Source organism: Cynoglossus semilaevis, chromosome 17 (assembly GCF_000523025.1).
Source record: "Cynoglossus semilaevis isolate Cse_v1.0 chromosome 17, Cse_v1.0, whole genome shotgun sequence".
NCBI classification, from domain to species: domain Eukaryota; kingdom Metazoa; phylum Chordata; class Actinopteri; order Pleuronectiformes; family Cynoglossidae; genus Cynoglossus; species Cynoglossus semilaevis.
The window spans coordinates 12,218,903-12,246,663 of record NC_024323.1 but is presented as its reverse complement, the minus strand read 5'-3'; the positions used below and the strand labels follow the sequence as shown (position 1 = coordinate 12,246,663).

Here is a 27,761-nt window from a genome sequence, read left to right as displayed (position 1 = left end):
GATCCAAGGCCAGCTCAGCAATATTTTATCTAGCTGTGAAGCACTTTCAGGTGACTGCAGGTACAAACACTCATGACTTATAATCCTCTCCAGTTGTTTTTTTTTCTTCTTCTTCTTCTGCAGCAGTGATAATTAGAGACCGGAGAAGAAGACCTTCAGAGCAATGTTCCAAATATGTCCTCAACCGTTTGACGTAAACCTCAGCTGTGGATCAGTGGTTGAAGTCTTTGTCTCTCAACCAGGTGTGTTTGAATCCATCTGCGTCCTCAGTTCTGATTATGCGGAGGGGTTGAAAAAACTTAAAGCGATTCTGTTTTGTTTGAATACGTAATCATGATTTTAACACCTGTTCCTGTCCATACGCTGCCACTATTACAGAAATCTAAGACAAATTTTCAGATATCTGAACATGTGGTTAAGACACAGCTTAAAGAAGCAGCAGAAACAACGCAAAGAAAAACATTTGTTTTGTTTGACTTTAACCTTAACAGGAAGTCAGGCTTTAGGTTTGCGTTTGTAGTTTGAGTTCTTGCATTGAGTCACTGAAAAAACGACGTAAGTCACATGGACAAGATCAACGTCTGACTGAAAGCATTTATGACGTCTGTCATTGTTCTAATTGTGTTTAGGAAACAGTGCTGCAGACTGGGCCGGGCTGCCGTGTCTCCTGCCTCACTCCAGTTTTGTACATATTTTTGTTGAGTTAGCACGCATTTGCATCTTCATATGTTGTTTGTGTTGTTGGGTCGGATATGACAGTGATCTTTGTTTATCTGTGTTGCTTGGCTGCAGAGCAACCAGCACTTACTTCTGTCTAAGTCGGTGCAGGAAATTTAACACCAAGAAAAACACGACCTGTGTGGAAACAACCCAACTGATCAGACGGACACAAACACTCCATCACACCTGATGTTAAAAACATTTGAACATTTATTTAAAATAATCTTTGTCACCTTAAACTGTACATTCTCCTTTATTTGTTCCATTAAAATGTGTTTAAGACCCCACCCCCTCCAGAGCAGCTTCACAGTTTGGGTCTCGACGTAGTTGCAGTGGTCACCGTTGTGGACAGGTAGCTCGTGTGTGACCGGGCATGCGACAGATGCCACAGGTACGAACTTTCTTAGCGGCAGGAGGTCCGTTAGGCGCCCCTCGTGTCGTCTTCCTCTCTCTGCTCCCACTGTTCCCGCTGCGGCGGACATTGTCACCATAACGACCTGACACGAAAGAGCAGAAGTCAAGGCACCATGAAGAATTACACAGTTTAAACTTGAACTTTTTTTCTGTGACAGCCGTGTGCGTCTTGCCTGGTGGTGGTGGTCTGTGACAGCCGTGTGTGTCTTGCCTGGTGGTGGTGGCGGCATGTTCTCATCAGCCCACTGGAAGAAGCCACACTGCTGGTCTCTGGGTTTCCCACACGTGTGGAACATCCTGCCCTTGTTTGGACCCTCCTTCTGGACAGTGAGTGTCACCACCGTCTCACTGCAGTTACACATGATCTGCCCCGCGTGTCCTTGGTCTCCGCCTCGCTGCTCTCGCCGTCCTTCAGTGTTCCTGAAGCCTACAGAGGGCCTCAAAGGCCCCTGATTTTGAGGGTGCCCCGACTGATTTGGTTCATCCGCCCACAGAAAGAAGTTGCAGCTGCCAGCATTACACTTGTAGAACTGACGTCCTTGGTTGGGACCGTCTTTGCGCACAGTGAGCAGGAGAGCGTCCTGACCACAGTTACACACAATGGCATCGTTGTTGGAGTCCACGCTGCTCCTGCTTCTTACTTCTGGAGCCGAGTCACGCTCAGGGTTCCAGGAGGAGACATGAGGAAGGGATGGTCTGGGGTTGGGGTGAGGGGGTCTGGGTGGCTCTGGTACGACCGGCCACAAAGCCTGTCGAGGAGGCTCTCTTACACCCCCTCCTGCTCGACCTCCCTCATGTCTCCGTCCTCTGCTGCTTGCACTTGCTCTGAGGTATCTGAGGTCCAGCACCTCTACGAGAGTCTCGTCACATCCACCTATGCAGCCAACGAATTCTAGAGGCATCATGGGAGGCAGGCTGCCTCTGCAGAACTTGAATTTCAACCTGAAGAACGTATGAAATGCTAAATGTTATTTATTTGTTATTTGTTACTTGCCTCGATTAATCATGTTTTTAATATCTTATTTAAGAATGACAACTTGCCTCGATTAATCATGTTTTTAATCACGATTCATTCGTAGTGATCATGTGACAAATGTCTTTTCAAATGTAATTGACAACCCTGATTATTGGTTTAATATGTTGGAAAAAAATATCAATTAAATACAAAACTAATTAGCAGATAAAGAGGTTGCAGCCATTTAAAATTACGCAGCAGTTTATCAGTGCAGTGATTGTTAAAGGGGAAGTTGTGTTGGAGAGTTGATGCTGCAGTTCAACTTTGAGCTCTGCACTAGTTTGGTAGCCATGGTAACGGATGCTGCTATGGCGAGCTCGGCCTATATTTGGACTGAGCTGAGGCACGTGCTCGTGGGGTTAACGCCTACTGGTGTAAGCAGGACTTTTGACAAGTTTCTGTTGCTGACGAAGTCACGTCATCTGTGGTGGAGAGTTAGAAGCTGAGAGTAAACAGCGTGTCGGCTCCTCGGCTCAGCACGGGAGGCTGCAGGGAATTCCAAATATTTCTAACACATTGAAGAGTAATTACCAATTAAAATGAAAGAGTCTTTGTCCTCAGGAAATAAATTTGGAAAAGTTCTGGCTGCACTGATTAGTCCAAACAATTAGTCACTAATCAACTTCTAAAGTCATTAACAAGTATATTCATTTTCAGAGTGGAATTCTCCACTTTAGAATTCACACTATATGATACGAACCCCATAAACCTAGAAATATGGACCTCGTATGGACTGTTTTCTCCGTTGATGCGAATGTCTAATTTTTGCGATGTGTTTTTCTATGTTTTTTTTTTCGATTTTTGCGATGTGTTTTTCTATGATTGTTTTGATCAAAAGACAGGGGCTCTAAATAAGTTTTTTTCTTCATTAAATTGCTTTAAAATAAATATTCAAAATTATTACTGTAATCATAGACACAAATTTGACATCATGTTAAATAAATTCACCTGTTAACCCTATATTTTAACTTACATGTGAACAGGGTGCGGCCGACAGGTGGGACAGACGCTTTCATCTCTGCTCACCTCCTGGACCGTGGATGGGAACCAAACTGCAGTTTTACAGGCTGGGAAACCCACACAGGACAGGTACTTACTGTGGGGGGGGGAGAGAACAATGAAGAGGGGGGAGTCAGAGAAAAAAAAACAAAAACAGAAAGTCACTGTAGTCTGCTGCTGCCATCTATAACACGACAAATGACCAACTGTCTCTGAGACTTGATTTATCTTGTTACGTCTAACCAGACCCTGACATAAAAGCCAGATCTTGGTGCAGGTCACGGACCAGTCACGGACGGTAGAACCAGGACCAAACTTATGAACAAACCTGTCGCAGTTTGATTCTTTAAAAACGTCCTAATTCATCTACATCAGTGACCCGTCTTCTCTCACCCGTTTCCGTCCCTCCTCGTCTTCAGCACCATGTCTTCTCCACATTGGGGACACTTCCTGACCGGCAGTGGGATCTCCATCACCTCATACTGTTGTTCAGTGACTTCCTGTGCTTCACCCAGGTACGAGGACAGAGCTTCATCCAACCTTAACAACAGATAAAGTTCTCAGTAGTGAAAACGTTACCACTGCCTTCGTGCTGCGATCAGATCGTGTCACACAGATGTTTTCCACTGACTTCTTTGCTTTCCTGACAGACTCGATGAAGACGGTTTTGTACTTTCGGATGTGGTGCAGGAGCACGCTCTGTTTGTCCTTCCTGCCTTCTGACACCAGCTTCAGATCGCCCTCCAGTTCAGCACGAAGGTCAGGTTTGGACATTTCATAGCCCATGGAGTTGTAACCTAAACAAACCAAAACTATTTCACTCAGATTCTCATGTTTGAATGACGTGTTCGTCTGTCAGTGTTTTTGGGTAACGTACCCTCCACCAGCCCCATGCCCAGCTCCCCTGGGAGAAACCTCTGGTCCCGTGTCAAACCCACATACATGCGACTCTTTATGGTCTCAATGTGCTCGGCATGAGTCGCATCTGTGCCTGAAATACACACGAAAGATTCATCCTGTAATGTCAGGTAAAAGTGAAAACAGTTCATGATCTGTTTCTATGTGTGTGTGTTTTACCAATGCCGTGTTTCTCCATCAGTGCTATGAGGTCAGCTTCAGTGAGCAGCTCTGGAGGACTGGTTTGACCGTCTAACATTTCTATGGACGTCGGCTGGAACTGAAATCCTTGTTCATACACAGGAATGACCTACAGCATGGAGGAGATGTTGAGATGTTCTGTTTCAACAGCATTATTAATATTTTTTAAATATTTTAATTTCCTGCACACTGTTCAGTAAGTATTAATGACTTAATAATGACTGAGACTACAGTGTTTACAGATGCCAGACACCTACTGTTTAATGCCTTTTCCTCCAAAGAGGATGTCAAACACTCTCTCACATGATCTGATTTTTTTTCACCTCCCACTTTGTTGTTTTATGCACCACTGTGGTGTAGGCAGAGCTGTTTCTCCAAATCTTTCACAGTAAAGATTCTGCTTCACTGTGAAATGCACAACTGCACACACACACACACACACCTTGGCACTCCATCTGTCATAGGGGTAAACATCCAGATAGTTCCTTGCTATGATCATGAGTCCTGCGGTGGAGAACTTTTCCTGGGCTATGTCTATGTCAACCATCGTCTCCTGCCCCAAGGCATCCTGGGATACGCAGGCGAGGAAGTGACGGACAATGAATTCGTATAGGCGTCCTTCGTTGCCCTGAACACAGGAAGGAGAGGAAACTTCTGAAATGTAGTCCATTTTTTTAGATTGATGTTTTAACAGACCTTAGTGAACGAAGTTGAGCCCTGATCACTCTACCTGCAGGTTGCTGCTGTACTTAATGGGGTGAATGGGAGGATGGGCTTGATCAGATTTTTTGCCCTGGCGTGGGTTCGGACCCCCGGGCTGTTCTAGTACCCGTTGGGCAAATGTTCCCCAGACTGGACTCTGAGTCTGCTGCTCCACCAGAGGGCTCAAAGGCAGGTTTGCAGGAAAAATGTTTGTCTCTGTGCGAGGGTAGCTGATGAGGCTGGAAAAGCAGGAGAGAGAGAGGGGGGCGGGTGGGGGTCATAACAAACTTAACATCTGAACGGCTACATGGTGCTCATGTATAAAACCACTTGGAGGCAAAGTGATAAGTGAAAGAAATATGTTTGAATGCTTAACTGTCATCAACAGGTGGCTCAACATATGGCTGGCGCAGGACAATATTGACCATTTGGACAGAGATTTATTTACACTATGGACAGTACAGTTTGGTGGTGCTTTGGCCCAGAGGCAATGTCTCTGTCATTGGTGTGGAACCCCAGGGTTCACCTCCTGGGCAAGTTCGAATCCCGGTTAGGGCGGTTGGTACCTTCCAGTGGACTCACCACCCGCAGGAAGGTTTGGTACGGTGCAATGTGATTTGGGTGGCGACTGCTGCCCCCGCGACCCGGTAACGGATAAGCGGATGAAAATGGATGGATGGATGGACAGTACAGTTTGAACAGCAGGGCATGAATTGAATGAATGGAATTTTAATATGAATAAAAATGTAAAAATTGATGATTTGTTATTAGACATTAAAATGTTTAAAACGTTAAATGTTACTGCTGATTTGCAGGCAAAGTTTTGTCCAATTTAATTTTTCATTAAAAATATATATACATACATACGTGTGTTTGTATTTGAATACAGCTTGTTAAAACTCACCCCTGTGTGTAGAGTTTTTCTGCAACTTTCATTGTCTCCTTTGCAGTTATTCTCAGCTTCCGAGAAGCCAGTTTCTCCAGTTCCTGTTGGACAGACGGATGTAGAAGACTGGACTAAACATAGGGAGCTATCAGGTACGTGGGACATGAGGTTGATGAACTACAAAATATTTAATGCATGTGCATGGTCTGACTTTACGTTCTTACCACAGTGTCCAAAGGCAGCGGTCTCCACTTGCTCTTAGGTTTGCTGGTTACTGAGGTGACTGTTGCCATGGGATCCTGGGAATGAGTAAAATGATTTTTTTTTTATTCTTCTTCTTGTGTGTAGCTTTTTGTATGTGGCTTTTAGCCCATATTAGTCAGGCAAGTTGAAAACACATTTGAATTTAAATGTACTGCGGTATTCTGCAGAAAGAGGAGGCGTAACACACCTGCAGATCATCTTCAATCACACAACACAAATCTACACAAACTAACAAGACACAGACAGTTACATCCAAATGGAGGGGCTGCAACATGAACAATAAGTGATTTTGAATGACATTCAATATCTGAATATTTGAGATCAGTACAAATGCAGCAGTGCTGTCAACTCTCAAGCCCACACATGTGTTGCTTTGACTCTGTTATTTCACTTTGAATACATTTAGTGGTAGTTATGCAACTGCAGAAGTTTGTCCAAAAGTTTTACTCCGATATTTTTCTGGCCATTTGAACTTTTACTGATTCTTTTCTCATGTAAGCCTCCACATCAACATGGCTGCTGGTGCACCCCCGCACCATCACAGTTGCAGGCCATTTTGCTGGTATCATCCAGGCTAAAAAGTTGAAACGTGAGTTCTACAGCCTCTGAGAATGTATGTTGTATGAAAAAACAATTATTACTTTAATAGAAAGGATCACGCACCTCCATACAGATCTGGTACAGCACGAGGCATGCTGTGTGGTTGAAGAGACGGTTTCTTTTCCAGTTGAACTCTACTTTTTCCTCTTGAAAGTCATGCAGCACTAACGTGAGAAAAAAAAAACTCCTCAAAATTTGAAAATCTTTATCTGAACGATGGAAATGTCTGTGCATTGATCATCTTCACATTTCTACCTTTAATCTTGTAGAAAGTCTCAGGAATGAAAGCCTGGATGGCTTTGAAACGCTCAACCACAAACCCCAGAGTAGGAAACTGACAGCTGCCGTATGAGATCAGCTGATTGGCCAGAGCCTCTGGAAAGATCTTGCACAGACGCAGTGTCTGAAATCGAGTGAACGACGCACCTGAGGAAGATGATACAGAAGAAAGGTTGAGATCTGTAAGTAACATTCAACTTAAACTGTTTAAACTTTACACTGAAAACACAGATCTGTCAAACACGTGCTCTTCATTTTGCTCAGGTTTGTTCGGTGCTACCTCACCTATGCGTAAGTCCAGCTCCTGCCGCACATCGACAGCATCACTGACGTTTATGTCCGGCTCTGTTAGATTTTCACAGGCTCTTCGTATAGAAGTTTGGGTTATTTCAGAAAACTTGGCACGGAAAACGTGCAGATTGGGCTTCACTAAAAGGAATGCAGACACAGCGTTACAAACAGGAGGTAGATGTTGACAAATTAAAAGAAAAACTCCCACACAGTAAATTTACAAGTTTAAAAATACTCCAATAGTACCTGCTTTGCAGACATTGATGATTTCAAAGCCAATGTTTTCTCCTTCTCTGTCACAATCAGTCCAGATAATTAAAGCCTGACACTGACGCACCTCCTTCTCCAGTGTCAGCTACAGAGATGACAGAGATGGGGGGAAGATGGGGCACAAAAAGAGAATTTGATAGAGTGAAATGAAACATTAAGATTCTCAAAAGTTTATAATTTAAAAAGTACAGTATAAAAAGTCAATCTACAAACATATAAAAAAGTTTAATAATTGTACCTTGATTTGTTTCATGTTGTCTGGACAGTACTTCTCCACTTCAGCATCAAATAGGATCTCAGGATTACAACTATTCCTGTCATAATAATAATAATAAATAAATAAATAATGATTAGCTGTAACAGTAACTGTATGAATAGAGAAAATAAAGGCAGTCAACATTACCATTTCCGATAGACTAATTTAAAATCCTGACACAGTAAGTGACCTGACACAGATGTCATAGATACTGAGACCTCCTAGAAAAGAAAGGCGTAGATAGAACAACTATCATTAACAAATATTTAGATTCACGATTGCATCCTTAATAAAATGAGTCTGGTTTCACATACCTGACCAAAGAGATGGTATTCATACTCGTAGATTTTGTTAAATTTGGACTTTCCTTCCCTCTAAAACAGAAATCAACATAATCAGGAGGATGATTAAGAGTAACTTAAAAAAGGATGGATGTGTCATATACTTCAACAGTGTTTATTTATTTTTTTTACATTATCAGCATTTATCATCCATTAAACACTTTGGTTTAATTTATTATTAATAATTAAATCTATTCATTGCTTGTTACCAGAGAAAAAAGAAAAACAGTGAAATCAATTTTGCTTTGTTTTTAAATATATAAAGAACATAGTAACAAGGGTTTTTTGTGTCTGTTTCTGACAAGTGCATTGACGCAAAAATATAAAGAACATAGTAACAAGGGGTGTTTTTGTGTGTCTGTTTCTGACAAGTGCATTGACTAGCTCAATAATGTTTAAAGCGATTGTTATTAAATAGGATTATTTTTCATATTCTTTTACTTTTGCTTATTCGTTTGTACATATTCTGATGGGCTGCCGTTAAGTGTTTAAATCACAAGGAGACCAAGTGTCTCTTTAGCTGAACACATTGTGAACTGAAAGGTCTACAGAAACTTGCCGAAATCGCCAGAAATAGTAAATGATTTTGTTACTGCAGAAACATACAGACTTACCCTCCTTGCTCTACCACTGGACATTATTTCGGCGATGTTTTTGGCAGCATCATTTTTCTCCGCTACGCAGAGAACACGTCTGATCTGTGCGCGGTTACGGATCATGTCAGTCTGCTGTTGTAGGTTCAGACACCCGGTGTTCTCCACTGAACAAAGAAGCATTCGCTGGACTCCGACAAATAGTTTTCCAGTTCGAAGCAAGGACCTTCTAAAAAATTGCACTATGACCATGCCGAAATACTCCCGTATAAATCATCTGGACTTTTGGTCTGCCCTGCTGCTGCTGTTAGCATGTTAGCTGAGGGAACCAGTCTAAACCAACGGTTCGGCTGCTTGAAACTATTGTAAAAAGCAAAAAAATATTAACGAACTTCGTTGCTGCATTCTGGATAAAACTTCCGACAGAGTTACTTTACAATAAACCACAAAATAAAAACACCGATAACCTTTAGGATAATAACTACGACTGTTTACAAGCGCGCCCACTTGTCAAACACTATCGTATTCAAGGTCGCAAAGTGTCGTAAAGTGCTGTAATACGGCAACCAAAATAACAAACACTAATGCACTAATAAAAACAATTTCTTGCATTTTTTTTTTGTCGTTAGTGAGCACATGGAAATGTATCTGCTTCGAAATTGTATATTACGAAATTAATATTGATTGAATGCATAGTAACAATTAAAACAAAACTGCTTAGACCGGAATGCGACTTTTTTTACTCATTGTATGGTTCGTTTTTATCTATAATGCTGTTTCAGAAAATTGTTAGCTGTTAATAAGCTGTTAATAAATAATATTTAAGAAAATATCTTTTAACGTTAGCTGTTAAAATAAAATAATATTTAAGAAAATATCTTTTAAATAGAATTGAATATTAGGTCGTGGCGTAGTCAGATATTCATTATGCACATAAAATTGTATTATTATTATTATTATTATTGTTATTATTATTTTTGTTTAACCGCTTCGCATTGTTTGACACAATCACAAAAATAACGACGGAAACAAAAAGTGGACTTTTAGTTTAAGGAAGAACTCCTCATATTGGGGAGGTAGGATCACATGACCTGACTGTCACCAGCTGGGTAAACATGGCGTCTGTGTCGGGATGTGAAAATTACATGTAGTGCCTTAGTGCACACGGGTTTTGGGTACCCCTCGGCGCATTTAAAATGTTTAATCTGGACGTGATGGAGTCGACGCATAGAAGCACAAAATTGTGCGGAAGAAAATCGTTTCACTGATGCTGCTGTTCGTGTTTGCCTGTGCACAGCAAGGAAGGTTTTATGCCTGCCCCGAGCCCGTGATTGGCGCTAGGTAATTGCTTTTGTTAACAGAGAGACATTGACATATTTGCTTGCAGTCTCGATTACACTGGAGCTCTTCTTTATGTCAAGAATTTTTTAAATGGACCATTTTTATTTCTGTGCTTTTAGAACAAAATGTATTCATCTCACGAACTAAACTGCTGTGTGGACAATGTGAAAGCTTTGTGCGAGTACTGAATGTAGCTGCACTTGACAGCTTGTTTTTGACTGTAAGCGGCGCAACACTGTGTGTCCTGTTTCTCATGCCTTTCTCGACCACACCACTATGATTGGATCGCCTGACGTGGTGGCTTTCACCAAAGAGGATGAGTTTGGACAAACAAGTCCAGAGCCCTGGAGTCTACCAGAGGAGTTCTCCATACCCCTCAATCCTCTGGCTGACTCCAACCCCTGGGCCAAAACTTCCTATGCCAAATTCAGCAAAGACTTCATCCTCATCTCTGAGTTCTCAGAGCAGGTGGGCCCTCAACCGCTCCTCACCATCCCAGATGACCCCAAAGTGTGCGGCACTTTCGATCTCAACTACTTCTCCCTGCGCCTCATGTCCGTGGACTACCAGGCCTCCTTTGTTGGGCATCCCCCGGGAAGTGGTTACCCACGACTCAGCTTTGTGGAGGACTCCAGGGTGGTACTGGGTGACTCCAAGGAGGGAGCTTTTGCTTACGTTCATCACTTAACACTTTACGATCTGGAGGCAAGAGGCTTCGTTCGCCCGTTCTGTATGGCCTATATTTCAGCAGATGAGAGGAAAATCATGCTGCAGTTTCAGGAGCTGTCCCTCCGCTTCTCACAGGCGTCAGAGTGTCTGAAGGCTGGGAACAGAAGAGCTTTTGCCAAAGAACTTCAGAGGAAACTTCAGGACCTGGAGTAAGACCTGCAAACTTTCATATGTTAACAAACTAATTTAGTGTTCAAATCAAATCTTCTTTTTTGACTGGCGCTGTAAACGTAATTCTGTTGAAAAAAACAAACAGCCAAACCGGTTTAACCAGTAGAAAAAACTTGCCTCTGAGTTTGTGAAGATTTAATTCACTTCTTTGCGTCATAAAAAAACATAAAACTAACTTAGCGCAGAGAGCATGCTTTTTTCTCATTTCCAAATTTACATTATTTATTTAACTAAGTTAAGTGAGAAAATGTATTAATTATTTACTGCACACACTAATTACCATTGTTATTACTCTTCATAATGACTGCCGTGTGAACTCCTGCCCCAATTTTCTGTGACTCTTATGTAGCATTATATTGTGGTCTTTTTCCCAGGTATACTCACTCCGTGTTGCAGAGAGAAGAAGGCCTGCACAGGGAGGCGGGGCCTCAGTCCATGTACTCAACTCATGCTGTAGAAAAAGCCAACGAGCTCGCCAATGTGGTGAAAAGCATCTTCGAACACAGAGACCTGCTGAGACAGATTAGTTCATATCATGGCCGCCCACGAAGAGACCCTCATGCTGTTACCTGTCAGAGGTGTGTGACTGAGGCCTTGAATGAGTGTGAGCAGCTGTTGGACAACAAACCGTCAAGTCACACTGACAAAGACAGGAAACAGGTGGATGGAGAGGTTCACACGGGTGATGAAGAACAAGTGGAGGAGGATGAAGGTGATGGCATTAAACGCAAGCCGTCTTATATACCCCAGCTGATCAAAGCTAAGTCCGCCAAGTGTTTTGACAAGCGCCTCAAGACCCTCCAGGAGTTGTGTGATGAGACTTTCTACGAGGCCACCATGGAGCTCCTGAAGGAGACCGAGAGGAGTTTCCGGGGGGATCTGTGTTACCTTCACACACGCCGTCTGGACAAAGCCCTACGTAGAAGACAGAGAGTTACCAACTTCCTGTTTGAGGAGGACCTCGGTGATGACGCTGATGATGAGAAAGGAGTTCTAAGACCATTTTGTGCTGTGAACCATGCTGCTGAAGACTATAGACTCGTTAATCCACCACCCATCGTACTAGAACCATTACCCCTGGAGCTGGATTGCCTAGATCCTGCAGATCCTTTAGACCCAGCTTCTGAGACCAGCCATACACGAGAGAGTGAGCTTGGGTTTGAAGAGAGTCTTATGGACTCCTCTGCTTCAGAACAGACTCTGGAGACCCAGGAGAGCTCAGAGGAGACCAAAGGAAGCTTCAGCAGTGATAAGAGTGGGAAATGTCTGCTAGAGAAACAGCCAAGTGTCGCTAGTGTGAGGTCTGAGCCTCCTGATCCTGACTCTGACCTGACCCCAGACGCTGACCATAACACTGACCTAGAGAGGGAGAGCAGCAGTGAGGATATGGAAACCACTGCGGGGGAGGATGAGGGAGACCAGACACCTGTGTCTCTGCTGGAGGTGGTGTCTGAGCTGGACGTCGGCAAGGACGATGACGGTGAGAAGGTCAGCAGCAAGGAGTATGAAAGAGAGTCTGACTTGTTGGTACCAATTGACACATCATGCTGCATGGCTCAAGAGGGTTTCCTTTATGAGGCATCGCCACCAGAACCAAACTCTCATTTGAGGCCAAACTCCTGCAGTCAGACCTCTCAGGCCTCAGTGGTCAACCAGGAGCCCCACTCACTTCTTCCTCTCCAGGACGATTACTTTGTGGGCTCTGTGTGCTCAGAGAGCCCTGCAGCCAGACAGGAGCTGTCCACTGGACACCTGGGAGATACAGTTTCTCGTGCCTCACTAGACGACGGGTCAGACTGCACCATGAGTGCTTCTACAGGATCTGACCGTGCAGCTTCACCTCTTGGTTATGGGGGGGTCGTAACCCTCCATCACAGAAAGAAGGCTGGACAAGGAGCTCTGAGGTTTGTGCGACAGTACCCCTTTGCCATACCTGCGCTATGGTGCATTTTGAGCGGCAGAACCCTGGTTGTTCTGGGCGCAGATGAGGGGCGGGTTCGCCGTTTAGTTGCTGCTCTGGCTCTCTTTGTTCCTTGTCCTGGAAAGTATGGAAAGAGGGTTCAAGCCTGGCTGTCCTTCCCGTTCGCCCTCACTGACCTGCAGCAGTGGAAACTCATCGGATTGCAACGGTGAGTCATGATCTGTGTTGTTAGATGATTGGTTATCAATTAATGGGTTGGAGAGGTGTTTTTAAGTGTTTAAAAAATGAGAATGATTCTGTTATATTTTATTAACTGATTATTTATTTGTGCATTTTGTTTCTGAAGACTTGATTATGCTGTCAGTGATATTACTATTTAAACTTGTTGATGACTTACAAAATATTAAACGTTCGGTTTGTTTACAGAACTACACTGATGACGCAAAATTCAGTGCAATGCAAAAACAGAACTATTTTTCAATTTGTACATAAAACTGTGAAATTCTTTGTGCATGAGCTCATGTGAGATGAACCCAAAGACAATGGAAACATTCTGTGGTCAGATGAGTCCACTTCTCAAAATATCATTGTCTCTGATGAGTCATAGAAGAAGCTCATTCTGCAGGAGCTGTCACTTTCCAAACCACATTATTGCTTAGAACTGGTGACTGTTCCATGCCTGCAGCCCACTTTAGACCAAACTCAAATTAAACGCTCACGGTAAGAAAATGCAAACCAACAATGTCGTCGACAATGATTTACTAAGATCTTGTGTTTCAGGCAGTATCAGTGCATATGAATAAAAAAGATGTCATTGAATTACTACTCCTCACTGCGGTTACTCATCTGCTCTGACTCAGTCCTTGATGACTCACATAAACAACTTCTGTAGTCCACTGACAGCTTTATGATTTTCTACTGCATTCATGTATATATGTATGATATATGATCCTTCTCCATCATTATTTTGATGTTTACTGTTGCTGTTTTCTTAATCTTAACTAATTTAACCTGTCTTTTTGCCTTACACAGAGTGGCGTCCCCTGCTGGTTCTAGTATGCTTTATTCGCTGTCTCGCTATAGTCGGTACATCTCCATTCTCGACGCTGACCAAAAGACCTTGCGCTGCCCTCCATATCGTGGCCAGCTGCTCGCCAACATAGCTGATCACCGCACCTACATCCGCCGCGGCTCCACCTACTTCCTTCATCTACAGAGCACTTTCTGTCGCCTGGCTGCCAAGGCCTTCCTTTTTACTTTTACACATCATTTCCACCTGCCGCTCAGCTCTGCCGAGGGGCCCGAAGTCGTGGAGGGCCGACGGCGTTGCTTTTTGCAGGAGCAGCTGGGTCTGAGTGAGGAGGACAGTCAGATACTGCTCTACCTCAGCCAGCTCATCACTCAGCAGTACCTACAGCCTTCCACAGGGGGCAGTGCAGCAGCAGCACCTTGTTTTAGTTTTAACTACACCACCAGCGTTTTATATAAAATCTGATCTTATTCTGATATTTGAGCAGAACTTATCTTTTACCCTTGGGTTTGAGTGGATCAATCATATTAAGGTCTGAAGTACTTCTAGTTTTGTTTTTTAAATCTGCACTGAATATTCTTATATTTTTCATTAGTGTCTTTTTATTGCTCTTACTCTTTCTTCCACCTGCTGGAGAGAGGGTGTGAACTGAGAATTAGAGCACTGGTTTATTTTGGTTCAGGTCAAGTTGACATTCAAAAATATGAGCAGATGAACTTCTGGCTATTTGTGTGTGTGTTTTTTTCCTCTTCTTTGTTACTTGCACTGACCTATTTGAGGTGGCAGTGTGTGTGTGTGTGTGTGTGTGTGTGTGCGTGCGCGTGCGTGCGTGTGTGTTGGTGCTGGTCTGAGCCAAGCCAAGCTGACAGGAGCTTTGTGCCAATGCCCACCAACTACCAATCATTTTGTCTGCTTGAATATAGTCTCAAATCCTTGTCACCATGACTTTTGAAATGTTTGTAACGCGTCCTGACCGCGGTTTAATCCATCATTTCTTTAGCAACATGGAGCCTTGTTACAGCTGGTTTGTGACATGATTCTCTTCCTGCGTCCATTTTACCTTTAGAGGCCATTTTTGTTTTCTGAAACCACACCTCTAGGTTTTACACATATTCCTCAGTAGTTGTTGAATTATGGGTTGATAAGAAAAGACACCCATGTTGTTGGAATTTGTATGAACCAGAAGTGACTTGAAGGCATGGAGGAAACGTCACCAGAGGTTTCTTTTATGTTGTGATGCATGTAGAAGTGTGTTGGCTGTGAATTAGACCCAGTTGGCTCCCACCTGATGTTGCATGTCCTGAGAAATAATGTAACATACAGTATATCCCACAGTATACTCACCCATGTACGGCTGGCAGCACCATGAAGTGTGAAAATTCACTGCTGGCAGACATTTTCATGATTAACTGACATCATCAGGTACATTTTGAAGCTACTTAACAGAAGTGTATTTCATGTCACTGTTGTCTTAAAGTTGTGTGATTGTTGTGGTGTCAGCATGATTGTCTTGTGCCGGAGTGAATCGGTGTATCGAAGATATTTTGCTGTATTTAAAAGAACTAATGTGGTGCTGAATAGTTTGATGGGAAACATGAGGATGTTGTCGTTTGTAGATTTTATTAATTTATGTGCCACAGACTTCTGAGATTTTATCAACCTTCTGAGCCTTTGCTAAAAATGTGCTTTTAATGAAATTAGTTATTTTATGAAGAATGCTTCTCAAAGGAATTTTAGGAAATGATCGTCTGTGAGAAAAACGTAGATTTTTTCTGATGAATAAAGGAAAAGTAGGTCAACCTGTATGCAGCTATTGAATTTACAACAGAAGTGTCTGTGATAGTTGTTTTTGCTGTTCCTAATTCTGTGGCATCAGGGACAACGCTCCAAATGTGTGTTTAGGTCAGTAACTGTGCCGTGTCTGCATGGTTGGATTTTTAATGTGAGAGATCAATCATTGTAGGATCATTGCTGATTATTTTGCTAGCACTATCTTGCTATGAACAAAACATGAAGGCATATACTTTTGACTAACTGTCACTTCACTATTTTAACATTCCACCTTATGTATTATTTGAATTTTTTTATTTTTTAATGCCAACATAACACAATTTCTGTTACATTTAAAGCTATTGCACATGTAGTCGCAAAAAGGTGAATGTAACCTGAAGAAGCCATATCACCGAGTGCTTAACATATGTTTCAGTGTGCACGTTGCCATATCAGATCTCATTTTTGCATCATCATGATGGGCAGTCTTTACCTTGCCCGTGTTGTTGTGCTTTTGCCATTCTTTTTTTAAAAATAAAGCACGTTGTAAATGTCTTGATGCTGTAATGTACTGTTAAGATAAACCTAACCTCAAAATTAAATTATGTAACTTGATTTTTATATTTGTTTCCATAAGTGGTTAACACATGAGGCAGTTGATTGTGTTGATTGTTGCTGAATCTCACTGTGGGACGCTGAAGGAAACAGATAACCATTAAACATCAGATGCTCATGCGTCTCCTGTCTGTGTGACTTTCTTCAACACTGACGTATGTGCAAACATTAGAGGTGTCATGAATAATGAATGCTATGACTGTGAACACATCTAATGGACCTGCTGCTGCAGCAGAAGGATAAGTGTTGGTGTGAAGAGAAAGTAGAAGCAAATTAACCGTTTATAGACAGATAGAAGCAATTTGGCTGCTGTGAGTCTGGGAAACATGCTGCAGATGTTGTGTAGTGTGCGCTGTTGAGAGACGTTCACCAGCAGTTTCCATACAGGCTTGTTGATTTACTGTGTAGATGTGGCTTAAGTATGCAAGTTTGAAAAAGTGAAGAGTTGATCAGCAACAATGGTGTTTTATACACTTTATTAGAAAACTGTTTGACTTTAAATCTGAACAAATTATGTAGTTTTGCAAAAACATGAAACAAGATAAATCAAAATTGTCTTATTTAAAATTAGCCTATAATAACAATGAAGAAAAATGTTTAAAACAATGACATTAAGACAAAGTGTTTGCCTTACAACCTTCTTAAAATTAAATGAAAAGTTATTTGCAATGACAGTGGGTATGACTTGTTGGAATGATCCACAGAGTTTAATGTTGTGGGTTGTAAGAACAGTGTTGAAAGGTATGGGAAAAAAACTTGAACGAAAACATTCTTGGACAAAATGGACCCTGTAATTTCATTCTACAGTGCTCCACAAAAGGAGCAAACAAGCACTGAATTCTAACCCATACACAGTAAAACTGATGATGGTTCTGAGGATGTGAGTAATTATTTTAATGTGGGCAAAGTAAAAATGCAGCTCCAGGCTTACAAGAGGCAGGATGAGACCAGATGTCGAACACAAAATAGACAGATGTCCAAAACTGAACTCAGCCTGAACAGCCCCTGCATCCACAGTGGGTGCATTCAATGATCCGTCCCTGTAGAGAAAGTGAATAAAATTATTATTATTTTTTTTTTAATCCAGTGAAGACAAGGCTATTTAACATGTCTTAATAACAATGTAATGCCAAACTTACAACTTCCAGTTTGCTTTTGGGGACTCTGCAAATGCAGTTGGTTCCAAAGTTGGTATCTCTTGTTTGGATACAGCGCAAGCAGCACAAGTTCTCGTATCCCTGTTTCTTCCACTTGGCGATCAGGTTCTTGTCTGCATAGCCTTCCTTTATACAGTACTCATACAGCTCTGTCATAAGCCACACACAAGCAGAGAAGGAAAGATACTGGTTTAAATACCACAAAGCATCACAATATCTTAATATAGGTAAACTAACAAAAACTGAAACAGTTCCCAACTGGAACTGTTGCATGCGTTCCTTAAATCCCACTGACACCACATTATTGATATTGCGTATGTGTGCATAAGTACATAGGAAAGTAACCAAACCTCTACTAATGGCTTTTCTTTTGTAGAAGAGGTCAAAGATGTATCGACTCCGCTGATGGTGCAGTCTGAATATAGGCCAAAGAGACTCCACTTTACGCTTTCCTTCGTGTGGCTCTGTTTCAGCTGGAAAAAAACACATGCAAGTTTAGTAGATCTGCGAGCTACGTATTTGTGTCTAATGATTTGGATGACAGGCGACGCTGCTACAGCCTTTAAACCAACATTGTTTGTAACAGTGGATATAAGTGACGTATTAAGTCATTAAAATGTACCGAACGACCCAAAAACATGTCCCAGCGGTTTCTAGAAAACTCTGCATAATTAGGAAGAAGCACAGTACCACACCAAACGTAGCTCTTTCAATAAATACTCGCTGTTGTTTTAGCCCGAAAGCTAACCTCTGTCGACATTTCTTCCGGCTTACCTTCTCTCATTTTCTGATCCAATTCATCCAACGTGGGTTCAATGAGCTCCCAGCCATCAGGAGGAGGCTTCCGACTTCTTTTAACTTTAGGCATCTCGACAAAATTCTTTATAAAGAGTAAAAGGCCCTGTTTTGTTTCGACTGCGCGAATCAAGTCTTTGTCGCTATAGTATTACGTCACTGGGGAGCGTGTCCATTATACACTATAGGCGCGCGTACGGCGTCACACAGCGAAACGTCGTTTAAAAGTTAGTTCTTTAAATAACTTGGAGAACGTACAGAAAATGTGTTAATCTAAGAATAAACGTTAAACTCTGCCCTGCAGACATCTTAGAATAACCATTTTAAGATATTTGTTTTTTATACTTTGAGACAAATTAACAGTTAACAACATAAAATAAACACGAAAAGTCAACACATGCTGCCTGTTTCATCTAAGTTTGACTTGCTTTCTTCCTGCAAGGTAACAACTTTAGTTTTTTTTTAAATTTACGTGGGTAAGAGTGTGTCCAGTGAAATGAAACTAGATCGGATGTTTACGCTGCCATTCTCGGTATGTTGCATCACTTTGTGATTCAGCTATTTGCCTGAAAGTAAATAGCGTTTTTTGTTCATTTTTTATTTTAAAACGGCATCGTGTTAATTAAACATGTATTAATATGAAAAAGGCATTCTTATGTGGGTACAGCAGGGAGATGTGAACACGCGCGTACGAACGACAAATATTTTAAAGGTTTTCAGGCAGGCAAAGTTTTGGACAGCACCACACGTCGCTACAGCCAGGGAAGCCAGCTGTCAGTTTCTACTGTCGCTCCAATATTTATGTTTTTTGCCAGTTTTCACATGTTAATTAGGTTATAACAAAAGCTTCATTTACAAGGATGCCAAGGGGAGGTAAGAGAGAGCTTTATAATCCGTCCCTGTCCGCTAAAATAAGTTTTTATACTGAACATTTACTGTATAAGCCTGCTGTCAGTCGCCGTGTTATCTAGTAGACTTAGTACATAACATTGTTCAGACACTTGGGTTTGCTAATAAATCATCGATAACATCGCATATCCTTTGTTTTTAAAGTGTTTAAATGTCGTCATTTAATTGTTATATATTTTTTTCTGATCATGACCTATCTGCAGGTAAGAAGGGTGGCCACAAGGGTCGCATGCGGACATACACCAGCCCAGAGGAGATAGATGCTCAGATGAAGGCTGAGAAGGAAAAGAGAAGGGTAAGTGTGGGAAAAAATTAGTTATCTCAGTTAACACCAAAAAACAAACAAACAAAAAAACCCCAATTTATTTACTTTACCCACCCTTTAACCTTTTACTTCTCTTATTGTATATATTGTATTTTATTTTATTTTTTACCTATTGCATTCCTTTATTCTTGTTCAACTTTTTTTTAAATAAAACCGGCATCAGTGGACAGCAAAGAAAGAATTTCATTGCATTAAGAAGCTTGCTTTTTCTGTTTTCTCTTTGGACTTGAACCTTTTGTTGTGTCTATTAAAGCAAGAGCAGAACCCAGACAATGAAGAAGAAGGTGCTGTTCAGAACGATGGTGCTGAGAAGTTGGCAGACTCTGGATGCGACGACAGTGATGATGAAAATCCCATGGTAATGATACAATGTCATTGAAATCCTACAAACCTTTGTGAGTTACAGGATTTTTAACCACTACATTACAATTTTCAGAGGAGGAGACCAGGTGTGGAAGGCTTGATAGAAATTGAAAATCCAAACAGAGCGGTGCAAAAGTCTAAGAAAGTGTCACAGATTGAGTTGGATGAGCCAAAGCAATTATCAAGGAGAGAAAGGTTTGTGTCATTTGAATTTTTCAATCACTGACCTTTCTATCCAACTGTCTAAATGTTAAAATGTACCTAATGGAATTATCAAAACAACATTGCACCAATCGCTACAACACAAAGGCTGCAGAAGTAACCATAAAATAGCTAAATAATAGCTTCATAAAGACTGTTATTACTTTTTTTATACAAAGATATATTCATTTCATCCTCCCTTTAACAGAGAAGAACTTGAAAAACAGAAAGCAAAGGAGAACTACATGAAGTTGCATATGGCAGGGAAGACGGACCAGGCCAAAGCTGACCTTGCTCGCCTTTCCATTATTAGAAAACAAAGAGAGGAGGCAGCAAAAAAAAAAGAGGAGGAGAAAAAAGGTAAGATAAAGCAATACCTTTGACAAGGTGTTGATGTCAATGTAACTTGTTAATCAGAATCACTAATCATCAGCAATCACCCTGAAGTTACACTACGCAACAAAAGTAAAACGTCTCTCCTTTTATTAAACTCAGGTTTACAATTTTGACCAAATTAAATTCGTATAGATTCTTTTCTCCAGACTTATAACTAATATTTAAGAAGGGAATTTTTAACCTTGCTGTAAAATTAATTATTATTAATTATTCAAGGGACACACTAGCCCTATTTTTGTCTAATGATAAAGAATATAGGATTATCTTGTACTGACGTTGAGTCCAAAAGAATCAGCGGAGTATAATTGTAAAAGTACATGTTGTGAGAAATAGGAAGACTCAAAAGTTTATTTTGAACTAATTTTGAGTTTCTTTATTTTCTATCCACAGCAAAAGAAGCAGCAGCAGCAGCAGCTCGAGGAGTAAAGTCCATGTCACTAAAATGATGCAGATTATACAGCAGATGCATTAACACATGTTTATGGACTGGTGTAGTGAATGACTATTTTTTAAAAGAAGAGCAATGAAGAATATGTTAAAGATATAACTATAACCAAATGACCATCTGGAAAATGGTCAGGTGGACGCCTTTGGATTGTGGTGAGTGTGTGTGTGTGTGTGTGTGTTTGGAGATTAAAAAGTGGCCTCTGTGTTTTCTCCGGGAAGTACAGCAGCACTTAAGCTTACACCAGTCTCTGCTTACACTTGGAATGAAGCTCTTCTAATATATAAGCTCATACATGATACTAACAATGTTTAAACTTGTCACTGTACAATGTCAACATTGCTAACTCAACTATGCCACTTTTTCTTTGGAGGAGCTCCCATTGTATATAAATGACTTGTGAAATATTTCAGATCAATGTGGGGAAAGAAGTACAGTAAATGAATGTGTTTAATTCTTTATTTGCTTTGTTTCCTTGTGAGAAACAATCTAATGGGTTGGTCTTACCCCTGGAGCTGGCTTTCCTAACTTCAGGGAGCGAGACTCCATGTTGGAATCATTGACATGAACATGAGTCAGTATTAGAGATGTTTATTTTGAAATAAAAGTAATAGGAAAAAACACATAGCTGGATGTAATTTCTCTCAAATTTAAATGTTTACATTGTTTTATGTTCAAATAAATCCTTACCTATTAAAAATTTTAGTACATTTAATATACATTTACAGCATTTTTGCACTGTATGACTTTCAACAGAAGTGAAGTTTACTCTACCTAAAATGTTGTAGATTTGGTAAACTGTAAGTAGAATATGTTACATTTCAGTCAAATTTAAAAATTGGCGTAATCAGTTATCTATGATACGTTAAAATACGTAAGCACCCTTTTAATGTTACATTGAAACTGAATCTTACTAAAGTATTGTGTTTTTCATATACTAAAGGAAACACATGTTCTAGTTTAGTCGGCTCTCCGTATTGAAAGGAGAGGTATGGAATGTTTTTGCTACTGGCTAAGTTTGCTAGTTTATACTCCAGATACCTAGGGGGCAGTAGTGCACCGACACGTCTATTTAACACCGTGAATAAAACTAAAGAAGAACAAAGTGCGCTGTGATTGGTCAAGAGTTTGGCGGACTTTATTCTCGTGCTCACTGGTCTCAGTTCAGATGAATCTGTGTTGGTTGCAGGATCCTCTTCCGTGGTGAGTGTTTTCAGCTTTCTGAACTCCAAATTAAACGCTTTAATGTCTTTTAAAAGTTTAAATGGGCGCTAAAGTTGAACTTTTAACGTCACTGCCCGATATTTGTCTTTAACTGGGTTTCTTTATTTGTTTTTGTAACTGTTTTACTCGATGATGCAACGCCAACCAGACGTGACATTAAATAACAGACAAGCGATGTTCACGGTTCTTTAATCGTGGTGTATTTCGTAGTTCGAAAACGCCCATATTGTGGTTTTATTTCACAGAGCTGCTAAACAATATCAAAGTTATTGAAGACTTGTGGGGCAGTCCACCAGTATCTCAGATTACATGTCTATTTAATATATAACCGGACAGTTGGAGTCATGTGCTTGGCCTGGACTGAGCTGACCTCAGATCTGTCAGAAGAGACTGATACTGATCCATGAAAACATGTGGACACAGGCCACCGTGGTGAAATTTTAACTGGTGAGACCATGTCACGCCACTGTTACAGTCATGTGACCATGGTCTTTAATGATCATATGAGAGCTAATGTGTATTTTCTTTCTAAATGTCTTGTGTGCTAATGATATAAACAAACTAACTTTAATGTCTCTTTTTATCATACTAGTTTTGTTTTAGGGAACACACTATTTAAAAAAGTGATTTTATGGAAAAATCAAAATTATCTTGCACTTATTTCAGTCGAGTCCCTTGAGGTCTTATGCTACAAGTCTAATACTAGATGTTTTTTTTCTAAAGATTTTGGTTTTCTGCTGCTTTTCACCTTTCGTATGCTACAAGTCTACATACTAGATGTTTTTTTTCTAAAGATTTTGGTTTTCTGCTGCTTTTCACCTTTCTTATGGATCTGGATCTCAAATTCTGTAAGGATTTGTAAGACTGCAAGTCTTCTGCTTTATGACTATGAACATTTTCTCAATACTTCCTGCAAGATCATCTCAAATATGAACATGGGTTTTGACCTAGTTTTAAAAGTTAAATGTTTGGTGTGTGTGGTGTCCCTGTCCACAGAGTAGTTCCCAAAGTGATCATAATTCTGGTTTTGTGGTTTCTTTTTTTCAAGTTTTGTAAATAATTTGTTCCTTTTTTTAAATGTTTTAATATATATGTTTAAATGAATAGTAGTTTGTTCTGAAGTGTTGGTGGGGTTGGATGCATGCTGACCTACTAATGTTCTGGTGTGTTGACCTACAGTCTGTCCTACCCTTGCATAAATTCTGTGTCAAAGTCTGATTTCATTGCTCTTTAAAACTGTGTACTTATCTTATCTTATCTCTTGGGAGTAAAAATTGACATTCTCGCTTCTTCTTCAGTTCTTAATTTGCAGTGGACAGAGTCCAGGAAAAATGTCTTCGACAAACAGTTCCACCGTCAGTCAAGAAACGTGGGAGTCTCACAACAAGATGATGCTTGAACCTCTGGCCATCAACGATTCTGAGGTCAGTGTGGATAATGTCAAAGGTTATGTGGGATAAAAAAACATTTTCTTCAGCCTGAAATTATACTGATGTTTTTGCCTGAATTAAAAAAAAAAAACTAAGTCTCATCAGTTGTTCACAGTTGGCACCTCTTCAGTCTGTTAAGTCTTTTCAGTAAATATACTTCACGTATATGTGTGTGTTTGTGGGTTGGTTCAAATCCAAGTAGTCCATGTGTTTAAGGCTATTGGGATGTTGAAAATGTCGTCAGTGATGCTGTGCACGTCTGCATTTCAGGTTTTCTCAATCATCAAAAAAGAGAAACACAGGCAGACGTATGGCCTGGAGCTGATTGCGTCTGAGAACTTTGCCAGCAGAGCTGTTCTGGAGGCTCTGGGTTCATGTATGAACAACAAGTATTCAGAGGGATATCCTGGACAGAGGTACAGGAAAATATCTAATATTTCACAAGTAGGTATTAAAAAGAAATAATAATTTTTAAAAAATATTCACATTAAGAAGTCTGTCTTCAGGTATTATGGTGGAACAGAGCATGTGGATGAGCTGGAGAGACTTTGTCAGAAGAGAGCACTGGAGGCCTACGGTCTGGACCCAGAGAAATGGGGTGTAAACGTTCAGCCATACTCAGGTACCGTATCATAACCTTAATAAACTACCAGAGAATAGTGTTCTACGAAGAACCCGTCGCATCACACTGTTGTCGACTGCTCACTTCAAGGTTCTCCCGCTAACTTTGCTGTCTACACGGCACTCGTTGAGCCCCATGGTAGGATCATGGGACTTGACCTTCCTGATGGAGGTCACCTGACACATGGCTTCATGACAGAGAAGAAGAAAATTTCAGCAACGTCTATCTTTTTTGAGTCCATGCCGTACAAGGTAAAAAAAAAAATTAGTTTACGTCTAACAGACTTTTTGTTAATTACCTTGTGAGAAATATGATTAAAATGCTTTTGTTTGGTTGATGGAACTTTTTTTTGGTTTAATTTATTTTTAGGTGAATTCGGAGACTGGTTATATCGACTACGACAGACTGCAAGAAAATGCACGACTGTTTCATCCTAAACTCATCATTGCGGGTACGTCTGATGACAAAAAAAAATTCTTCTCATTTTGACCGTCTTAACGGTTTAAATGTGAATATGATGCTGTAACTGGCATTATCTTCAGATCTGATCTGATCTCAAAAAGTAGAGTGTTAAGAGCAGATACAAGAAAATGGCAGAGCATGAAAGAATGAGGATGTTAAAAAAGGTGGGGTAAACTTTGTAACTGGTTGGAGCTGATTTTCATGGGATATGTCACCTACAATAAAATTATAGTAAAAAAGTTTATAGTTCATTGTCTTGTGGATTAAAGCTGCAAAAGTTATAAAGTCAATGTTTATAGCGCTCATAGTTTTTCCTTATTGCAGAATTATAAAGTTTGATTTTATTTTGTTGTTATGTTGCCCTGAAACTGCTGACCTCAGAAAATGACTTTATCAGAAAACTCCACAGACGATTGGATGTAATGGTGGTTTCATAGTGTAGCGGTTAGCACACTTGGAAGCAGAGAGTCCTGGGTTTGATTCCCACAGGTATCACAGGCTTGATGATGTTAATCCTCCTCTGTGAACGGCTTTACATGTCACTTAATGCATAAATCGCTAAATAAGTCGCTAAATGCATGAATGTAAATGTAATATTTATTCCCACAGGATTATTTCAAGGCCTGACAGCACCGATCTAAAAACCCACTAAATTTAATATTGTCCTTTCTTTTCTTCTCAAGGAACAAGCTGCTACTCCCGTAACCTTGACTACGCTCGCATGAAGCAGATTGCTGTGGAGAATGGTGCGTACCTGTTGGCGGACATGGCTCACATCAGTGGTCTGGTGGCTGCCGGTGTCGTACCCTCACCTTTTGAACACTGTGACATTGTTTCCACCACAACCCACAAGACACTGCGTGGCTGCCGTGCTGGAATGATCTTCTACAGGAAAGGTACAAAGTGTTCCTCTTTCTTTTAGGTGAAATCACCTTTTTTCTTTGTTTTTTTTTTTGTGGTTGTTTTATATTTTTTATATTTTATATTTCTCATGATTGTTTCCTTTTACCAGGCGTCCGGAGCGTTGATGCAAAGGGGAAGGAGACCATGTACAACCTGGAGTCTCTGATCAATCAGGCAGTCTTTCCTGGACTGCAGGGAGGACCTCACAACCATGCCATAGCTGGTAAATATCTGCATTATTTTACATCTTCAGTTTCATGTCTGCAGCTGTGACGTTGTGTCATAGTTAGTGTTTTTTTTTTCTTTTTGTTCTCTCATCTGTTCAGGTGTTGCTGTTGCTCTCAAACAAGCCATGACTCCAGAATTCAAAGCCTATCAGATGCAGGTTCTTGATAACTGCAAAGTTCTGTCCAATGCTCTGATTGATCACGGCTACAAGATCGTCACCGGTAAGAGACTCATCGTTGTTGTAGCCTTGATTAAACCTTTACACACAGTCGAATTAGTCCGTATCTAATGACTGCTCACCTGTTGGTGACTGTGCAGGCGGCTCCGACACTCACCTGATCCTGCTGGACCTGCGCAGCAAGGGAACCGATGGAGGACGAGCTGAGAAGGTTCTGGAAGCCTGTGCCATCGCCTGTAATAAGAACACCTGTCCAGGTAGAGTGTGTACATGTGTCTGAGATGGAGAGGAGCAGCAGTGTTGACTACTTACAAATATTCTTTGTAATCAGCTAAAAAATACAAAATTGAATTTTTATGTACATGTTATCAAAAGTTATTTATTCTTCATTTAAGTTTACCTAATTCAAACTTTGTTGTTCAGTCCTCACATAGTGTTTTTTTTTTTTTTTTAGGGGACAAAAGTGCTTTGCGTCCCAGTGGTCTGAGGTTTGGCTCCCCAGCTCTGACCTCCAGAGGTTTGGTACAACATGACTTCAGGAAAGTAGCTGACTTCATTCACAGGGGTAAAACTAAAGCTTTTTTTTTAACTAAAACAAAAAGAGCAACACAGTCTTGCTGAGTTGGCTGTTCTCCTTCTTTTGCAGGCATCGAGTTGACCTTGGAGGTGCAAAGAAGCCTGGATCCCAAGGCTCCTCTGAAGGAGTTTGTCCAAGCTCTGTCCCAGGAGGAGAAGTTCCAGCAGAGAGCAGCTGAGATCAGGGCAGAGGTGGAGACTTTTGCTGGTCAGTTCCCAATGCCTGGCCTACCTGAACTGTAGGGGGCAGTAGTTCTGTGATTCAAGTTATTCGCTTGGATGGTGAATCTCAAACACCAGGGTGTGTGTATATCTGTTCTGTCAGCACTTGTGAAAACCTGCACATGAATTCACATCTGATCGATGATTTCTTTTTTCTGCTCTTTTGGGTTTTCTTCTGTTACTTCACTGTCTAGCGCTGTTGGTCTCTTATTCCTGTTTCTTTTGTTTCACATTTAAAATCTAAAAAGTTACAAAGTTACATTGAAGACCAAAACATGACCCTGAATCAGATTTTCTGATGTTCTGTTATCACAGACCTCGCTTTTTTATAGTACTCAACATTATTAATACATGAATACAAATTCTGTTACAAATGATTCACTGAACATATTGATATTTGTTCATGGTTCACAAAATTGTACAACATTTCAGCCTGCAAATGTCTTTAATATTTTGTTGTTTGCCAAAATTTCAATTCACAGAACTTTAATTGCTGCCATTTTCCAGAATTTCACAAAGAAAGTTACTGACTACTTTACAGGTAATAAAATAATCTTACCAGAAGGCATGCAGTATTTCTACACAATGTAAGTGGGACCTACCATACAATTTATACATACAATTTAAGGTAAATTGATCACTTTATTGAAGATAAATACTTTTGTTGTTGTTTTATTGACAACAACTCAAGATGTCTGGTTAAAATAAATATTTTAAGCCAGAGATTTCTTAGCTTTCAAAAAACTTAAATAAAAGTAACTTAAGATCTAAAAGGCTACTTGTGTTGAGCATTTTTCAATTTCTTTTTCAAAGTTCAGTTTATCTACATATGTATATGTGTGTGTATATATATGTATGTGTATATATATGTGTGTATATATATACATACACATATATGCATAGTAAGAAATGTTTTTTTGGAGTTTTAAGCACAACATATTCACTTGGCAGCATGTTTTAGGACATCATCTGGCATTTTAAGGCTTTTTGGGACTTTTAAGGCAAATGAGTGTATTTTTA

General features: G+C 40.5%; 5 protein-coding genes and 2 long non-coding RNA genes across 16 annotated transcripts in view; 5 read left to right on the top strand and 2 right to left on the bottom strand.

The window, feature by feature from the left end:
• Window positions 1-4,387, top strand: part of LOC107989850 (uncharacterized) — a 15,103-nt gene extending 10,716 nt beyond the window's left edge. For 5 of the 7 annotated variants that reach the window (XR_001761361.2, XR_003052392.1, XR_003052391.1 and 2 more), the window contains 7 exons: window positions 124-242; window positions 3,133-3,238; window positions 3,395-3,446; window positions 3,568-3,663; window positions 3,799-3,907; window positions 4,008-4,176; window positions 4,248-4,387. This is a non-coding gene — a long non-coding RNA (uncharacterized LOC107989850). The remainder of the gene's footprint in view (window positions 1-123; window positions 243-3,132; window positions 3,239-3,394; window positions 3,447-3,567; window positions 3,664-3,798; window positions 3,908-4,007; window positions 4,177-4,247) is intronic. The other 2 variants (XR_001761362.2, XR_003052393.1) reach the window with 2 other exon arrangements.
• On the bottom strand, window positions 913-9,306 carry top3a (DNA topoisomerase III alpha). 3 transcript variants are annotated; one of them, XM_025064298.1, is made up of 21 exons: window positions 8,750-9,304; window positions 8,109-8,168; window positions 7,942-8,015; window positions 7,777-7,852; window positions 7,515-7,623; window positions 7,263-7,406; window positions 6,954-7,124; window positions 6,762-6,862; window positions 6,059-6,133; window positions 5,853-5,935; window positions 4,977-5,187; window positions 4,689-4,874; window positions 4,226-4,355; window positions 4,026-4,139; window positions 3,780-3,945; window positions 3,542-3,688; window positions 3,123-3,245; window positions 1,846-2,076; window positions 1,354-1,788; window positions 1,308-1,321; window positions 913-1,217 (listed from the first exon to the last, which is right to left on the bottom strand). In XM_025064298.1, exons 1-21 carry the CDS (start codon window positions 8,978-8,980, stop codon window positions 1,057-1,059), a joined length of 3,042 nt encoding a protein of 1,013 aa, XP_024920066.1. In that variant the 5' UTR covers window positions 8,981-9,304; the 3' UTR covers window positions 913-1,056. The 3 variants fall into 3 exon arrangements, with proteins under 3 accessions (XP_024920066.1, XP_008328483.1, XP_008328484.1); XM_008330261.3 differs by having other exon boundaries at window positions 1,354-2,076; window positions 8,750-9,303; XM_008330262.3 differs by lacking the exon at window positions 1,308-1,321 and having other exon boundaries at window positions 1,346-2,076; window positions 8,750-9,306.
• On the top strand, window positions 6,076-7,378 carry LOC103393333 (uncharacterized). The gene is made up of 5 exons (XR_523014.3): window positions 6,076-6,143; window positions 6,598-6,687; window positions 6,772-6,867; window positions 6,968-7,159; window positions 7,242-7,378. It is a non-coding gene; the product is annotated as an uncharacterized LOC103393333 (long non-coding RNA).
• Window positions 9,307-9,773: 467 nt separating the features above from the next.
• Window positions 9,774-16,425, top strand: smcr8a (Smith-Magenis syndrome chromosome region, candidate 8a). The gene is made up of 4 exons (XM_025064301.1): window positions 9,774-10,069; window positions 10,189-10,947; window positions 11,344-13,098; window positions 13,923-16,425. The coding sequence occupies exons 2-4, from the start codon at window positions 10,346-10,348 to the stop codon at window positions 14,383-14,385; spliced, it is 2,820 nt and encodes a 939-aa protein (XP_024920069.1). The 5' UTR covers window positions 9,774-10,069; window positions 10,189-10,345; the 3' UTR covers window positions 14,386-16,425.
• Window positions 16,426-16,764: 339 nt separating this feature from the next.
• Window positions 16,765-18,483, bottom strand: bud31 (BUD31 homolog). Its single transcript, XM_008330264.3, has 4 exons — window positions 18,237-18,483; window positions 17,813-17,935; window positions 17,445-17,611; window positions 16,765-17,345 (listed from the first exon to the last, which is right to left on the bottom strand). Exons 1-4 carry the CDS (start codon window positions 18,328-18,330, stop codon window positions 17,295-17,297), a joined length of 435 nt encoding a protein of 144 aa, XP_008328486.1. The 5' UTR covers window positions 18,331-18,483; the 3' UTR covers window positions 16,765-17,294.
• Window positions 18,484-18,566: 83 nt separating this feature from the next.
• Window positions 18,567-21,590, top strand: pdap1b (pdgfa associated protein 1b). Of its 2 annotated transcripts, none has more exons than XM_025064333.1 (6): window positions 18,567-18,699; window positions 19,370-19,461; window positions 19,745-19,849; window positions 19,928-20,049; window positions 20,264-20,414; window positions 20,840-21,519. In XM_025064333.1, exons 2-6 carry the CDS (start codon window positions 19,396-19,398, stop codon window positions 20,921-20,923), a joined length of 528 nt encoding a protein of 175 aa, XP_024920101.1. In that variant the 5' UTR covers window positions 18,567-18,699; window positions 19,370-19,395; the 3' UTR covers window positions 20,924-21,519. The 2 variants fall into 2 exon arrangements, with proteins under 2 accessions (XP_024920101.1, XP_008328488.1); XM_008330266.3 differs by lacking the exon at window positions 18,567-18,699 and adding an exon at window positions 18,976-19,130 and having other exon boundaries at window positions 20,264-20,415; window positions 20,842-21,590.
• Window positions 21,591-21,996: 406 nt separating this feature from the next.
• Window positions 21,997-27,514, top strand: shmt1 (serine hydroxymethyltransferase 1 (soluble)). The gene is made up of 12 exons (XM_008330268.2): window positions 21,997-22,099; window positions 23,419-23,544; window positions 23,821-23,966; window positions 24,057-24,172; window positions 24,263-24,423; window positions 24,542-24,623; window positions 25,318-25,530; window positions 25,647-25,760; window positions 25,864-25,986; window positions 26,084-26,200; window positions 26,398-26,508; window positions 26,590-27,514. Exons 2-12 carry the CDS (start codon window positions 23,452-23,454, stop codon window positions 26,760-26,762), a joined length of 1,449 nt encoding a protein of 482 aa, XP_008328490.1. The 5' UTR covers window positions 21,997-22,099; window positions 23,419-23,451; the 3' UTR covers window positions 26,763-27,514.
• Window positions 27,515-27,761: the final 247 nt, after the last annotated feature.

Bases quoted from the DNA above. Each gene is read 5' to 3' on its own strand.
- pdap1b (XM_008330266.3), top strand. The intron at 20,050-20,263 runs GTTTGTGTCATT...TCCCTTTAACAG, and splicing joins CAATTATCAAGGAGAGAAAG to AGAAGAACTTGAAAAACAGA. The intron at 20,416-20,841 runs GTAAGATAAAGC...TTCTATCCACAG, and splicing joins AAAAGAGGAGGAGAAAAAAG to CAAAAGAAGCAGCAGCAGCA.
- top3a (XM_008330261.3), bottom strand. From the start codon at position 8,980: ATGGTCATAGTGCAATTTTTTAGAAGGTCCTTGCTTCGAACTGGAAAA. The intron at 4,140-4,225 runs GTAAAACACACA...TGTGTATTTCAG, and splicing joins GATGGAGAAACACGGCATTG to GCACAGATGCGACTCATGCC. The intron at 3,246-3,541 runs GTGAGAGAAGAC...CCCCCCCCACAG, and splicing joins ACGAGGAGGGACGGAAACGG to TAAGTACCTGTCCTGTGTGG.
- bud31 (XM_008330264.3), bottom strand. From the start codon at position 18,330: ATGCCTAAAGTTAAAAGAAGTCGGAAGCCTCCTCCTGATGGCTGGGAG. The intron at 17,936-18,236 runs GTAAGCCGGAAG...GTTTTTTTCCAG, and splicing joins GGATCAGAAAATGAGAGAAG to CTGAAACAGAGCCACACGAA. The intron at 17,612-17,812 runs GTTTGGTTACTT...GGCTTATGACAG, and splicing joins AAGAAAAGCCATTAGTAGAG to AGCTGTATGAGTACTGTATA.
- shmt1 (XM_008330268.2), top strand. From the start codon at position 23,452: ATGTCTTCGACAAACAGTTCCACCGTCAGTCAAGAAACGTGGGAGTCT. The intron at 25,761-25,863 runs GTAAATATCTGC...TCATCTGTTCAG, and splicing joins TCACAACCATGCCATAGCTG to GTGTTGCTGTTGCTCTCAAA. The intron at 26,509-26,589 runs GTAAAACTAAAG...CTTCTTTTGCAG, and splicing joins AGCTGACTTCATTCACAGGG to GCATCGAGTTGACCTTGGAG.
- smcr8a (XM_025064301.1), top strand. From the start codon at position 10,346: ATGATTGGATCGCCTGACGTGGTGGCTTTCACCAAAGAGGATGAGTTT. The intron at 10,948-11,343 runs GTAAGACCTGCA...TCTTTTTCCCAG, and splicing joins AGGAAACTTCAGGACCTGGA to GTATACTCACTCCGTGTTGC. The intron at 13,099-13,922 runs GTGAGTCATGAT...TGCCTTACACAG, and splicing joins AAACTCATCGGATTGCAACG to AGTGGCGTCCCCTGCTGGTT.